Genomic DNA, 13430 nt, shown 5'->3' on the forward strand with positions numbered 1-13430 from the left:
ATTTACAAAAGGTGAGAGTGTCACAGCCGTACGTTATTATGAGAACGGCAAAGATTAACGGAGACCGAGTCCAGAAACATGTTATTCACAGAGAGAAGAGATAACGGGGTGCCAGTGAAGGCCGATAAATAAAAACCCAGGAGGTTATCTAACTGGGCAGAGAGTGAGCGGGACAAGCGCTCAGGGCCAAAGTGACATGAAAGATATGATTTAATGGACGTGGCATCATTCACAAACAACGATGTACCGACATTATCCATCAATGGAGTCTTTTCTACTGATGTGCATCAACCTTTGCCGACGTGTGACTTGTGTCTGTCTCTCTCCCTCCTTCACAGATCGTTTCACCGTGTACAGCGCCAAGAAGCTCAGACAAGCCTGGAATAAGTAAGTAGGCTCCACTTCTCCTGGTATCCTAGTGCACTGGTTCTCAACCTGAGGGTCTGGACCCCCCACCTTATTTTGGGAGGATCTGTGACAATTTAATCCATTTAGGCCTGACTTCGAAATAAAAAAGGTCTTCTGAAATAATATATATTCAATTAATTCGCTATGAGCTTGTAGATCTGCTATTTTTCAATAGCTAAAGTATAACATAATGTTTAGTTAAAACACCAAAAGGGGTCAGACCGTTTTAAACAAAACAAAACAAAAATCCTTGCACAAACTACGCTATAACAACTGGTCAAACATTGGCCAAAATTGTCAAATAATAAGAAACAGACAGATTTTGTGAAAACATGCCGCGTTGTGATCTTGTGTTTTGACTCTAATTTGTTCCCTGGCAAAAAATCTTTTCAAATAGGTGTACGTGTACGGCCATGGCCAAACACATTTTAAAGGTCCTTGACATGAAAATGTTTGAGAACCAGGGTGCTACTATAGTCTCTTGTTCATGTACGGTGTTGATGTACCTGCAGGAATTCAACAACGCTTGTGTGTGTGTGTGTGTGTGTGTGTGTGTGTGTGTGTGTGTGTGTGTGTGTGTGTGTGTGTGTGTGTGTGTGTGTGTGTGTGTGTGTGTGTGTGTGTGTGTGTGTGTGTGTGTGTGTGTGTGCGCGTGCATGTATGAACCAACGTCCTGGGTCAGAGGGTCCTTTCTTTTTTTTTGGGGGGGGGGGGGGGGGGGCTGACGTGAACATTTTATGAACTTCCTGTCCTTGAAAGGAAGTTTCTTATGGGAAACCGCGGGCCCCTCCTCCTCCCTCTCTCAGAGCAGAGGGGGGTCACCTCTGTGACCCTCCCCCGGGCGCTGACTGACTGTCTGACAGACAGAGCCTGTTTAGAGACACGCTCGTTCACCACCCAACCAAGACACGCACGCGCACGCACTCACACACGCAGAGGCATATCCCATGTGGGCACGAACACAAATACATATACGCTCTGTATATAATAATAATCACATGGATTAAAGTTTTCAGTCATGTCATTTTTCGTGAGATTAAAGAGTACAAGAGTCTTTCATAAGAAGAAAAACCCGATGGTCTTCTCAGATATTTCATGAAAGCAAAGAAGATTAATATTAATGCCTCGTTCTGTAATTTCTTTTAATCGGTCGGCTCTATGTGTAGAACATCAAGGACATCATAATAAAACACAGTGCTTGTTCGGGGCTCGGCTTCACAAATCTAAGAAATACTTTCAGTCACGCGAGATGTGTTTTTGCCTTAATCCCTGCAGTCACACATACAGTATGAACAAATAAATCGACTTTATCGGGTGGAAACAAAAGGATTCAAATTCAAAAATAGCATAAGTAGCAGATCTGTAAGCTCATCTGGCATCTGTAACCCAGATGCCAGCCTCGTCTTGCAGTCTTCCACTGTATTGGATTAGTATTTTTTGTCACTGTACTTTTGCACATACAGTATGTAAAATGAGTCCCGTCCTAACTATTAGGAGCAGTGGGCCCTATTAATACAGCGCCCCCGGCGGGGAGCAGTTCGTTATGGGTTAAGTGCCTTGCTCAGGGGCACTTCGACCAGGGCCAGGGGTGTCGAACTGCAGAACTTCTGATTTCCAGATGGCTCTCTCTACCCACCCAGCTATCATGCCACATGCATACACTTGTTGCTTCTCTCTCTCTCTCTCTCTCTCTCTCTCTCTCTCTCTCTCTCGCACGCACGCATGCACACATGCATGCACGCACGCACTTCTTGCAGCAGCCATCTGGCACAGGGGCACTACTCATGCAGGCATAGTCAGGTCGGGGGGTTACTGCCATCGCTCCCCTGGCACACAGGGGAGAGATGGCATGGTGGACACCCTGCCCACCACTCCAGATGTGTGGATGGTGGCCCTCACAGACACGAGGTTGAATGGCGACATGAGGGAGGGGGGGGGGGGGGGGGGGGGTATTAGTTACGGCGAAGGTCATCGCGGGCATGGACGCGGTCACATCAGTAACCCGGGGGAGGGGGTCAATGGTCTGATATAGACCCCCTGGCCTCTGAATGGGTGCTTGAATGAAAGGCCCTACAGCGATGGATGGCACGCCAGTCCAGTCCACGAATTAGGGAGTCGGAAACATTTCAGCTCTGGCCTGGGCAAATGACGGTTTCTGGGTGATTTATGCTTAGTTGCATGCCGCCGTGGCAACACGGAAAAACAGACAATCTACGTGTGTGTGCGTGCGGGCATACGTGCGTGCGGGCGGCGGTGTGTGCACGTGACAGACGGTGAGAGAGACGGTCAGTCATTGGCTCATGTCATACCAGACAGAAGGCTGCTTGACAGTGGAGACACAGCGGACCCTCAGTAACAGTCTGACTGACAGACAGATGGACAGGCGCTCCGGTGCGGGTCGCTCTCCCATGCCCTCCATATCTGACCCCCCCTGCCCTCCGCACCCTATGCCCCGGGGCGGGGATGCCAGCGGCTTCCCCGTTCACACGACTCCCCCCGTCTGTCTGTCTGTCTGTCTGTCTGTCTGTCTGTCTGTCTGTCTGCCTGCCTGCCTGCCTGCCTGTCTGTGCCAGTCTGTCTGTCTGTCTATCACTATAAAATATGCAATATTTTCTGAGATGTAGCAGAGCAGAATTATGAACTATCATCGTACATCATCATGGTGTAACATAGAAACTGTAGTTGCTCAGACACTATGACGTAAAATTCTCCATTCATCGTCAAATGGGAATTTAATGTTTGTTTAAGACGAAGTTTGTACTTTCCTGTGTGCGTGTGCGCGTGCGTGCACGTTCAGCGCTGTGTTCCCTGGCGCGGCTCCAGTCCATGAGGAAATAAATATGTGAAGAAAGAGACGGAGCAAGAATGTTAACGACCGCTGCGTCTCTCCAGATCCTTTTATCGCGTGCCAGCCGGCGATGGAGCTGATATGGACACATACATACGCTCACTTTGTCCCTGCTTGCTTACAGAGCTGCCCACTCGGACCGTTTTATCCCGCTTCCGCTCTCTCTCTCTCTCTCTCTCCTTCTCTCTCTCTCTCTCCTTCTCTCTCTCTCTATCTCTCTCTCGCTCTCCCAATGAGCGTTCTTTCATGCTCTGCTCCTGACATCTCGTCCCCCACTGTCAGGGATATAGTTGTAGTTGTGGGGCCGGCTGTGGCTCAGCAGGTACAGCAGCGGGCGATTACGGAGCCGGAAGCTCCGGAAGGTCCGGAAGGTCCCAGGTCCAATCCCCAGCTCCTCCTGGCTTTGTGCCAGTGTCCACGGGCAAGGCACTGAAACCCCTGACTGCTCCCGATGAGCAGGTCGGTGCATGCCAATGTAATGTTCATTGTAAAGCATCCACAGCTATATACGCAGTGTTCATCTACCAGTAGTTCTCAACCTTTTTGTTTGCCCAGCGTGTGTGTGCTGTACCATGTGTGTACTTTAAGCCTTACTATGTTGCCCCCTCAGGCTATGACCTGACGAAGATGTAACTTAAACATCGAAACGTTGTCAATTTTTATTTGCTCCCGGTTATATAAAACCAAGGGCCTAAATCGTCTGAGCTGCTCCAGTGCCTTCTTTTTCGCGTATACATCCAGATGTTTGTATCCTCCATGTATATACATGACCTTCCCCAAGACACAGGCTGATTGGTAGCCCCTTCCCTTCGGTAGCGTCCCAGAAACCTTTGATTTTAGCCATCTGTGGGTGCCGACGTCAAATGCATGAAGCACGTTGTCCTCGCCTACTTCAGGGGTATACCCTCCCCAGATGTATAGATGATATCTTGTATCAGCACCGTTGTGTGGCCCTCACACCTGGAGGGACCCTTAAGGCAATGTTCCCTTCCTGTTGTCGCCAAGGTCAACTTCATCCAGCGTGAAGCCACTGTGTTGAACACGGACACGTCGTAAGGCGGTGACAGAGTGTCTCTCCCGCCAAAGGCGTAAACCTCATGCTCCACAGCCAGCGCAGCGTAGCAGCATGCGTCTGGTCCTCCATTAAGCTGCGCTGTCCAGCAGAACATTTCTGACTCTGTGAAACAAGTTGGTCACATAAACCCTGCTCTGAAAAAAATGATTGAGTCAGGGAGTTAATGCATATTGGTTAAATTGGTTCCGGTCTCCTAATATAACAAACTGAATCCCTGCACTACAAAGCAGTAGGTTCCCTCTGTGACGGCATCTGGCATTCAAGTCAATGGCAAACTTAACATGTGGCTTTGTGTGTGTGTCGTGCCCCCCTGGGACATCATGTTGTTGACATCATCAGACGTCATGATAAAAGGCACCGCTCACTTCACACAAGTGTGATTTTTTTACGATTGATTTCAACGGGTTGTGATGATGTTGCGTCATACTCAACCTGACTGCAGTCTTTAGGATGTCGTGCACAGTCTTCTTTCTGTTCAATGACTGACTCAAGTGTTCGCAGATGTGCTCATGTGCATTTTGACCAGTAACAGAACCCTCTGTTTATGTTAGCTATATATATACAGTAGAGACAGTGTATGATGAATCCAACCTCTGCACAGCAAAATCCTAACTCTGAGTAACTCTGTAGTAATTGTTGAAGAAAGGAGAGTCGGAGACACTTCACGTGATAAGACAGAGGACTGATATACGGTATGAGCTCATAAGGGAAGAAGTACATGAAACATTCTGGGTACAGTAGGTCTCGGGAGGGAAAGCAGTGAGAGCCCAGATATACAGTATAGAAAGATGTGTGTGTCACGAAAATGAGCTGTATATCCTAAACCGGTGGTTCTCCAATTGATATTATTTGGAACATTTTGAATAATTTCAGATTTTTAAATGTAAATTGTCTCTTCTTGAGGTCCCTGGCACAGACACTGTTTAGATTAAAGTTTTGGGAACCACTGCACTATCAACAGATCCCAGACCTGTAGTGTACCATGGCAGGTTGCCTCTATGAAAGAACCACAGCACTATCAACAGATCCCAGACCTGTAGTGTACCATGGCAGGTTGCCTCTATGAAAGAACCACAGCACTATCAACAGATCCCAGACCTGTAGTGCACCATGTCAGGTTGCCTCTATGAAAGAACCACTGCACTATCAACAGATCCCAGACCTGTAGTGTACCATGGCAGGTTGCCTCTATGAAAGAACCACAGCACTATCAACAGATCCCAGACCTGTAGTGTACCATGGCAGGTTGCCTCTATGAAAGAACCACAGCACTATCAACAGATCCCAGACCTGTAGTGTACCATGGCAGGTTGCCTCTATGAAAGAACCACAGCACTATCAACAGATCCCAGACCTGTAGTGCACCATGTCAGGTTGCCTCTATGAAAGAACCACTGCACTATCAACAGATCCCAGACCTGTAGTGCACCATGGCAGGTTGCCTCTATGAAAGAACCACAGCACTATCAACAGATCCCAGACCTGTAGTGTACCATGGCAGGTTGCCTCTATGAAAGAACCACAGCACTATCAACAGATCCCAGACCTGTAGTGTACCATGGCAGGTTGCCTCTATGAAAGAACCACAGCACTATCAACAGATCCCAGACCTGTAGTGTACCATGGCAGGTTGCCTCTATGAAAGAACCACAGCACTATCAACAGATCCCAGACCTGTAGTGTACCATGGCAGGTTGCCTCTATGAAAGCCAGGGTTGTCTAAACGTTACTTTCAAAGGGTGCTATAATTCCGGTATATGTGGAAATATGAAAACTCCTTATAGGGCCGACTGCATCTCCTTTCATACTGTACCTTTGGACCATAACAAAGACTGCATCTCCTTTCATACTGTACCTTTGGACCATAACAAAGTCTCACACATAGCAATTTTATTTAACGTGCAATATCAATATTCTTTGGTTGGCTTCCTTTTTTCAGACTTTTCACATTATATATATTATTTACGGTCCAATATTATGATATCTTGTTAATACTAGCGAGCTAAAATGAGGCCAATCCTTTATCTAGAAAACACCAATGTTCCAATCACGATCACCAGATAATCACAAATTCGGAAAGCGCCGTAGTTTCCAAGAAAAGAGCGTGCAAAGGCTGCGGCTAATACAGAAGCTAATGGCCTAATTGGCTATGGAGAAACGGAAGCAGTGCTGGCGAGGCCTTAGCAAGCATCCGTAGCAACGGGAGTGATTAAAAAAATAAGAAACACAGCCAGGCTTTCTTATAGCGATATCAAACGCCTTAAGATGAGCCTACTCGTCATGAGCACCCTGCCTAATTAGTTCATAGGACGAGTACAACTGTCAATAGCAACAAATTGTGTTAAAGTGGCACTGTAGCCAAATGTAACCAGGTGTGAAAAGGTCTCGTCAAACATAATAAATAATGTAAAAATTGCAATTTCAGTAGCAATCCTTACAAGTAGAGAAATAGCGAAAACACCCTGAAACTTCAATGCATGAATTTCACATGACTATGCTGGCGAGCCATAATAAATAATACATTTCTGGAAGGAAGCTGCGGGCCATATAATATCTGCACTCTGCCACGATTGGCTCCCGGGCCGGACTTTTTGCATATGCCTGCCTGCTCTCTGTCTATGGTATTCAGTTGTCAGAACACATCATATAAAAGGTGAACAACATAACAATAATAAGCTGTAGCATAATTCTTCCACATGACTCAGATCATAGACAGAGTGTCTGCACGTCGAGCCTTGCCCGTCAATCAATAACATCCCACTTTCTTTTCATTCTTTCTTCCGTCCTTGTCACTTCTCTCTTTGTGTTTTCGGCGCCCGCATCATCTCCCATGTGACTCACACTGGAAGGACGTTCTCCGTCGTTGGATCATGACAACGGCGTTGTGTGTTTCACTGTTTTGACAGAACCACATAAATGCCAGGGTTCCAAAACACGGGGGCGGGTTGCTATAGCCTCGCCACGTCGAGCGCAGCTGAAAGAAGCCCGCGGGCCGGGCGCCGGGGCTGAAGCGGATCATCTAAGCCAGGTGTCTGGCCCACCTTCTTCCCTCGCTCCTCCATTCACTTCTACTTTTGTTTTGTTTTTGTGTCGTTTGTTTTTTTTCCCCGTGGAGGAAGTAGATGAAAAGGCATTTTTTATTCTTTATTTTCTTGCCGAAGGTGGAACTCGCGCTCCATTTCTTTCCCCCTTGCTGCCGCAGAGCCGCCCCTTGACTGTATGTGTCATGGAGATGGAGCTTGTTGTTTGGTAGTCTGGGGAGAGATATCGATCGCAGATGCTATGCGTGCACAGATGTTACGTGCAGTCGTGCACAGATGTTACGTGCACGTCTGTTGTTTACCCTGCTGGCTGCTGACCGAGCAGGGCTGAGCCTGGCTGACAGCGCTTGGCGGAAAGGAATGCACACCTAGATCAACAGCTTTAGAAGACGCGCTAGAACTCATGTTCCCATGTTCATGTGTGCAGGTGATCCCCCCCCCCCCCCTCTCTCTGTATGTATGTATGTATTTGGTTAAAATGGGTAGGGTTTAAAAAAAGGCAAGAGCTTGCTCTGGTGCACTGGCCTAAAAGTGGGTCCTTAAAAACTGCTAAAACTTCTGAAATGTATGTATGTATGTATGTGTGTATGTATTTAAAAGGGGGGTTTTTTTGTAAAAAGCCCAGCCCACAATACCTTCATATATTTAAAAATAATTTAAAATAGGGTGACCAGTGAAGGGCAAACTGCCTATTCACTGGGGACTATGCAAGGCAGAGGCGTCCACCCCCCTGAGTCCAAGTTAGACTAGACCACATACCTAAACCATGGTCCGAAACTATCCTCTAAAACCCAATGGTAAAATGGATATAAAAAATGGACATTAATAAAACAACCTAAAACCATAAAAGAGTAAAAGTTCACAGCAAGGCCTGGATACCATTTATTTAATTTGCAGATATATGAGTATGTAATACTATGTATGTATTTGGTTAAAATGGGTAGGGTTTAAAAAAAGGCAAAAGCATGCTCTGTTGCACTGGCCTAAAAGTGGGTCCTTAAAAACTGCTTCAACTTCTGGGATGTATGTACTGTATGTATATGTATGTATTTGGTTAAAATGGGTAGGGTTTAAAAAAAGGCAAGAGTTTGCTCTGGTGCACTGGCCTAAAAGTGGGTCCTTAAAAACTGCTAAAACTTCTGAAATGTATGTATGTAGGTATGTATGTGTGTATGTATTTTAAAAGGGGGGGCTTTTTGGTAAAATTCCTGCCCGCAATACCTTCATATATTTAAAATAAGTCCAAAATAGGGTTACCAGTGAAGGGCAAACTGCCTATTCACTGGGGACTATGCAAGGCAGAGGCGTCCACCCCCCTGAGTCCAAGTTTAAGCTAGACCGCATACCTAAACCATACTCTAAAACCAATGGTAAAATGGATATAAAAAAGGACATTAATAAACCAACCTAAAACCAAACAGGAGTAAAAGTTCACAGCAAGGCCTGGATACCATTTATTTATTTTACATCAAATTGAACAGGAAGGGGATAAAAATCAACTTCTTTCATTAAGACCAGTGGGTGTTACAGTTTGTAATTTTTGTATGTATGTATGTATGTATGTATGTATGTATGTATGTATGTATGTATGTATTTGGTTAAAATGGGTAGGGTTTAAAAAAAGGCAAAAGCATGCTCTGTTGCACTGGCCTAAAAGTGGGTCCTTAAAAACTGCTAAAACTTCTGGGATGTATGTACTGTATGTATATGTATGTATGTATGTATTTAAAAGGGGGGGCTTTTTGGTAAAATCCCAACCCACAATATCTTCATATATTTAAAAAGAATACCAAAATAGGGTTACCAGTGAAGGGCAACATGCCTAGATAATTGTACGTGTGTGTGTGTGTGTGTGTGTGTGTGTGTGTGTGTGTGTGTGTGTGTGTGTGTGTGTGTGTGTGTGTGTGTGTGTGTGTGTGTGTGTGTGTGTGTGTGTGTGTGTGTGTGTGTGTGTGTGTGTGTGTGTGTGTGTGTGTGTGTGTGTGTTTGTGTGTGTGTGTGTGTGTACAGTATGTATGTATGTACTGTATGCATGTACAGTGCACGCGCGGCACACACACACCTCTCTCGGGCTTGCATCCGTAACAGTGTGACCGGGTCACAGGGAGAAATGAAAGGGTTTTGTCAGAGCTGGAGTGAAGACAGACACACTGCCTACCAACCTCTCAGCTCCCTGTAGGCTTTCATCACTCTGCTCTCTCTCTCTCTCTGTGTGTGTGTGTGTGTGTGTGTGTGTGTGTGTGTGTGTGTGTGTGTGTGTGTGTGTGTGTGTGTGTGTGTGTGTGTGTGTGTGTGTGTGTGTGCGTGTGCGTGTGTGCGCACGCGAGCGGTAGAATCGAATATATAAAAGCATATGAGTGGTGGCTGGAAGAACTACTAGTATTCTTTTTACTTAGTAAAAGTATCAATACCACAATGTAGAAATACTCTTGCAAGTGCAAGTCCTGCAGTATTCAAAATGTACTTGAGTAAAAGGACAAAAGTAATTGGCATCAATATTAGTAATGGGAGACTAATCGGCAAACACATCGGACGATTTTAGTTGTTTTTAGATTAATCAATCAGACCGATTAATTAATCGGTCTGATTAAACGCTCTGTCTTTACAGATAAACAAGCCCAAAGTAACAGCTTGAACAGATCTACAAGCTCACATTATTAAATATAAAGGTATTAAAGTTAAATCTGACTGCAGTGCAGACACCCTGTTACATTATTATAAAATTATAATATGTTTTCAATACAGAATGAGATCATAATCGACATCGGTAATATCGGTTATCGGCCATAACAGCAATTCATTATATCGGATATGGATATCGGCCAATATGTCTCATCGGCACATCCCTAATCAATATATTGTATATGTAGCCTCAGCCTGAGCCACTGTCCATAGGGATATCCCTTTGGTCTAGTGGTTAAGATAACGCGGGAGACCTGAGTTCAAATCCCGGGCATTAGATTGGTGCCGTCAAATGTATACAAATCTTTTGAAAAGATTTGTATACATTTGAAAATGTGTAAAATGGGACATTCTGCACAATGAGTACTTTTTACTTTTGGCCATTTAAGTACAGTATATGTAACGCCCGGGATTCGAACTCCGGTCTCCCACTTAAAGTCCAATATATTAAGCTCACAATGCATTGTAGATCTGCTTTTAGCCAAAGTATATTTAGGGTTAAAGTGGCTAATGTATGTTTCATAATAATGATGAATAATCAAAATGTAAGTAAACAAAGTAACTATATTAACAGAAGTTTTAAAATAATTGCAGTGGAGTGAAACATAAGTACCATATTTGCCTCTGAGATGGAGTAGAAATGAAAGCATTTGTTAATACTGCAGTAAAGGTAAAATACAAAAACATTGTACTTAAGTATAGTATTTGAGTAAATGTACTTTGTGTACTTTGTGTGTGTGTACTTTGTACTTTGTGCGCATGTGTGCGTGCGTGGGTGCGTGCGTGCGCTTGCGTATGTGTGCTTGCGTATGTGTGTGTGTGTGTGTGCAAAGTACAGTATATGTAAGAATACACACATGCAAGTGAAGTCACTGAACTCCTGAACCCGTCTAATCCCCCTTCTCTTCTGCCTATAGCAGTGGTGCCGATGGCACCGCGCGGGAAGGAAAAAAACAAACTGAAATGGAAGATATAAAACGTACCAACGGCATCAAAACTCAGTCTTTTAATTAGTCAGCGTGCTCATTAAATAAGCATGATGTTGTTCTGTGGTTGGTTGGAGCCCCTCGAGTTCCGCGGGCGGCTTCAGAGCCGACATACTCCCCAGCCAGGCTCTCTGAGAACAGAACAAGCACTGCTGCTCCGGTCTGACTCGCACACTGAGATCCATGCTCGACTTATGGAGAGAGAGAGAGAGAGAGAGAGAGAGAGACTCATCCACCGCCGTATAATTCGTCGTCCGCCGGCATGCGCCGAAAATATCAGATCTACAAGCTCACAACACGTCACATTGCGGTGGGACGGGAGCTTGTAGATACAGGGATGGATTTAATTAAGTCCATCAGGACCTCTTGCTTGTCTCTGTGTCTCTATCTCTCACACGCACTCCTTAACTCAACTCGTGATGTTGAGAGAGAGCAGAATATACATCAAGTCAGTGTGTGAACAATCCATACAGCTGCAGCACGCAGCCTGAAACCACTATGTGTGCGTGCGTGCGTGCGTGCTTTCAGTTTGAGCCAAGTTCCTTGATCTGAGCAGCAGTGTTGTGGACTAACATGCTACACAGTAAATGCATTACTGTAACACAACTGCTTGTTTGCAGTAACCTTATAGCATAACAAGATACCTCTTCCAGTTATTGATTTTAAATGGGAGCAAAAGTTGTTACTCAAAAGAGAAATTGTACGTTTTTCCCAGGACCAAATTAACGGCCTATATACTTGATCATACTACACTGCCAGTGTAGTATGATCAAGTATATATGCCGTTAAGTAGTAACTACAGTGTCACACAAAGGTCTCAAAAGTAGCAGATCTACTAGGTCGAAATTGAGTTTGTAGATCTGCTACTTTTGCTAGGAATCCAGTTTTGGACATTTGAGGTTTCCACCCGACAGAGGTACAGTACGTTGCTGCTGTTGTAGAATATGATGATTCCTACTGTATACTGTATGTCTACCACTTTTCATCATAGTGAGCCACAAGACAGACCAAAGTTGAGAGTTATGCTTTTGTGCAAACACACAAATATGCATTAATATTGAAGTGTGTGTGTGCGTGTGTGTGTGCGTGTGTGTGCCTGTGGTGTGTGTTGTCTTTTCTCTGGAGTCAGCAGACCTACTGTATACTGTATTTATTAGGTGTTGTGAGGATTTTGTTTGGTTTTGTTGTCGTCAGCGTCCTTGTAGTGGGGAGAAGGAAGTGCTCGGTGGGGGTTGTGGGGGAGGTTGTTAATGCAAGGGCTGGACCATGGGTCAAGCTAGGCTCAGAAAGAAACAACACTGAGAATGTAAAGCGCTATACAGTACATGGTCTTTCCGATTTCTTACGGAAATGGGGGGTGATAACTATACAAAGCACATCTTTCCGAATTTTTGCTACCCTTTTGTTTTCGAACCCCACTGCACCCCCACATGTCCTGACTGGACCAAACTAAAGTCTCGCCGAGGTTTTCTTTGGATCGGGAAAACTCACTCAAAACTGTTTGAGCTCCTCCTCCAGGGTTAGGGAGCATGTATATGCTAAGTACGTTTCATGACCTGAATGTACGCGGCAAAGTGTGTGTGTGTGTGTGTGTGTGTGTGTGTGTGTGTGTGTGTGTGTGTGTGTGTGTGTGTGTGTGTGTGTGTGTGTGTGTGTGTGTGTGTGTGTGTGTGTGTGTGTGTGTGTGTGTGTGTGTGTGTGTGCACGTGAGTGTGTCTCGTCAGGCTGGGATATGTGGACCATGCAGAGGAGTTCATGTCCTCACTACTGATAGTAATGCAGTGCGTGTGTGTGTGTGTGTGTGTGTGCGTGTGCGTCCCTTCAGGCTGGGCTACGTGGACCATGCAGAGGAGTTGGCCTCCAGGTTCCTGCAGTGCTTCCCAAAGAACCGTCTCTCTGCCCACAACGCTCTGAACCACGAGTACTTCAGCCACCTGCCTCCACGGCTCTGGGAGCTATCGGACAGTAAGTGCACTACACACGCACGCAAGCACACACACACAGGCACTCACACGTGTAAGTAACAGTTTTAGACGTATGAGGTTTCCACCCGACAGAGACGACATAAGTTAGACTTAAGATGTACTCTCTGTGTGTGTGTCTCTCTCTCTCTCTCTCTCTCTCTCTCTCTCTCTCTGTCTGTCTCTCTGAAGTAACAGAAACAGAGGGGTGTCCTGGGGTTGTTTTGGCTCATGTGGAGAGAGAGAGAGAGAGAGAGAGGCCTGCTCTCCCTCTCTCTCTCTTATTATTCGGCCTCGGTCGTCCCGTCGGGACGAGCACCAGCACAGCTGGGCCTCTGCTGGACGCAGCCGCAAGATCCACCGCCGTTTGATTCTCTCGCTCCTCCTGACTCGTCGTTCGCCCCCAAAGCAAAAACAGATGGGGAGCAG

General features: G+C 45.6%; 1 protein-coding gene across 5 annotated transcripts in view; it reads left to right on the forward strand.

Moving 5' to 3' along the window:
• cdk14 (cyclin dependent kinase 14) overlaps positions 1-13430 on the forward strand; it is a 276173-nt gene that overhangs the window by 196436 nt on the left and 66307 nt on the right. For all 5 annotated transcript variants that reach the window (XM_083761515.1, XM_083761516.1, XM_083761517.1 and 2 more), the window contains 2 exons: positions 339-387; positions 12866-13005. In XM_083761515.1, coding sequence (XP_083617641.1) covers positions 339-387; positions 12866-13005 — 189 coding nt within the window. The remainder of the gene's footprint in view (positions 1-338; positions 388-12865; positions 13006-13430) is intronic.

Source organism: Protomyctophum parallelum (assembly GCF_964188405.1).
Source record: "Protomyctophum parallelum genome assembly, chromosome: 3".
NCBI classification, from domain to species: Eukaryota; Metazoa; Chordata; class Actinopteri; order Myctophiformes; family Myctophidae; genus Protomyctophum; species Protomyctophum parallelum.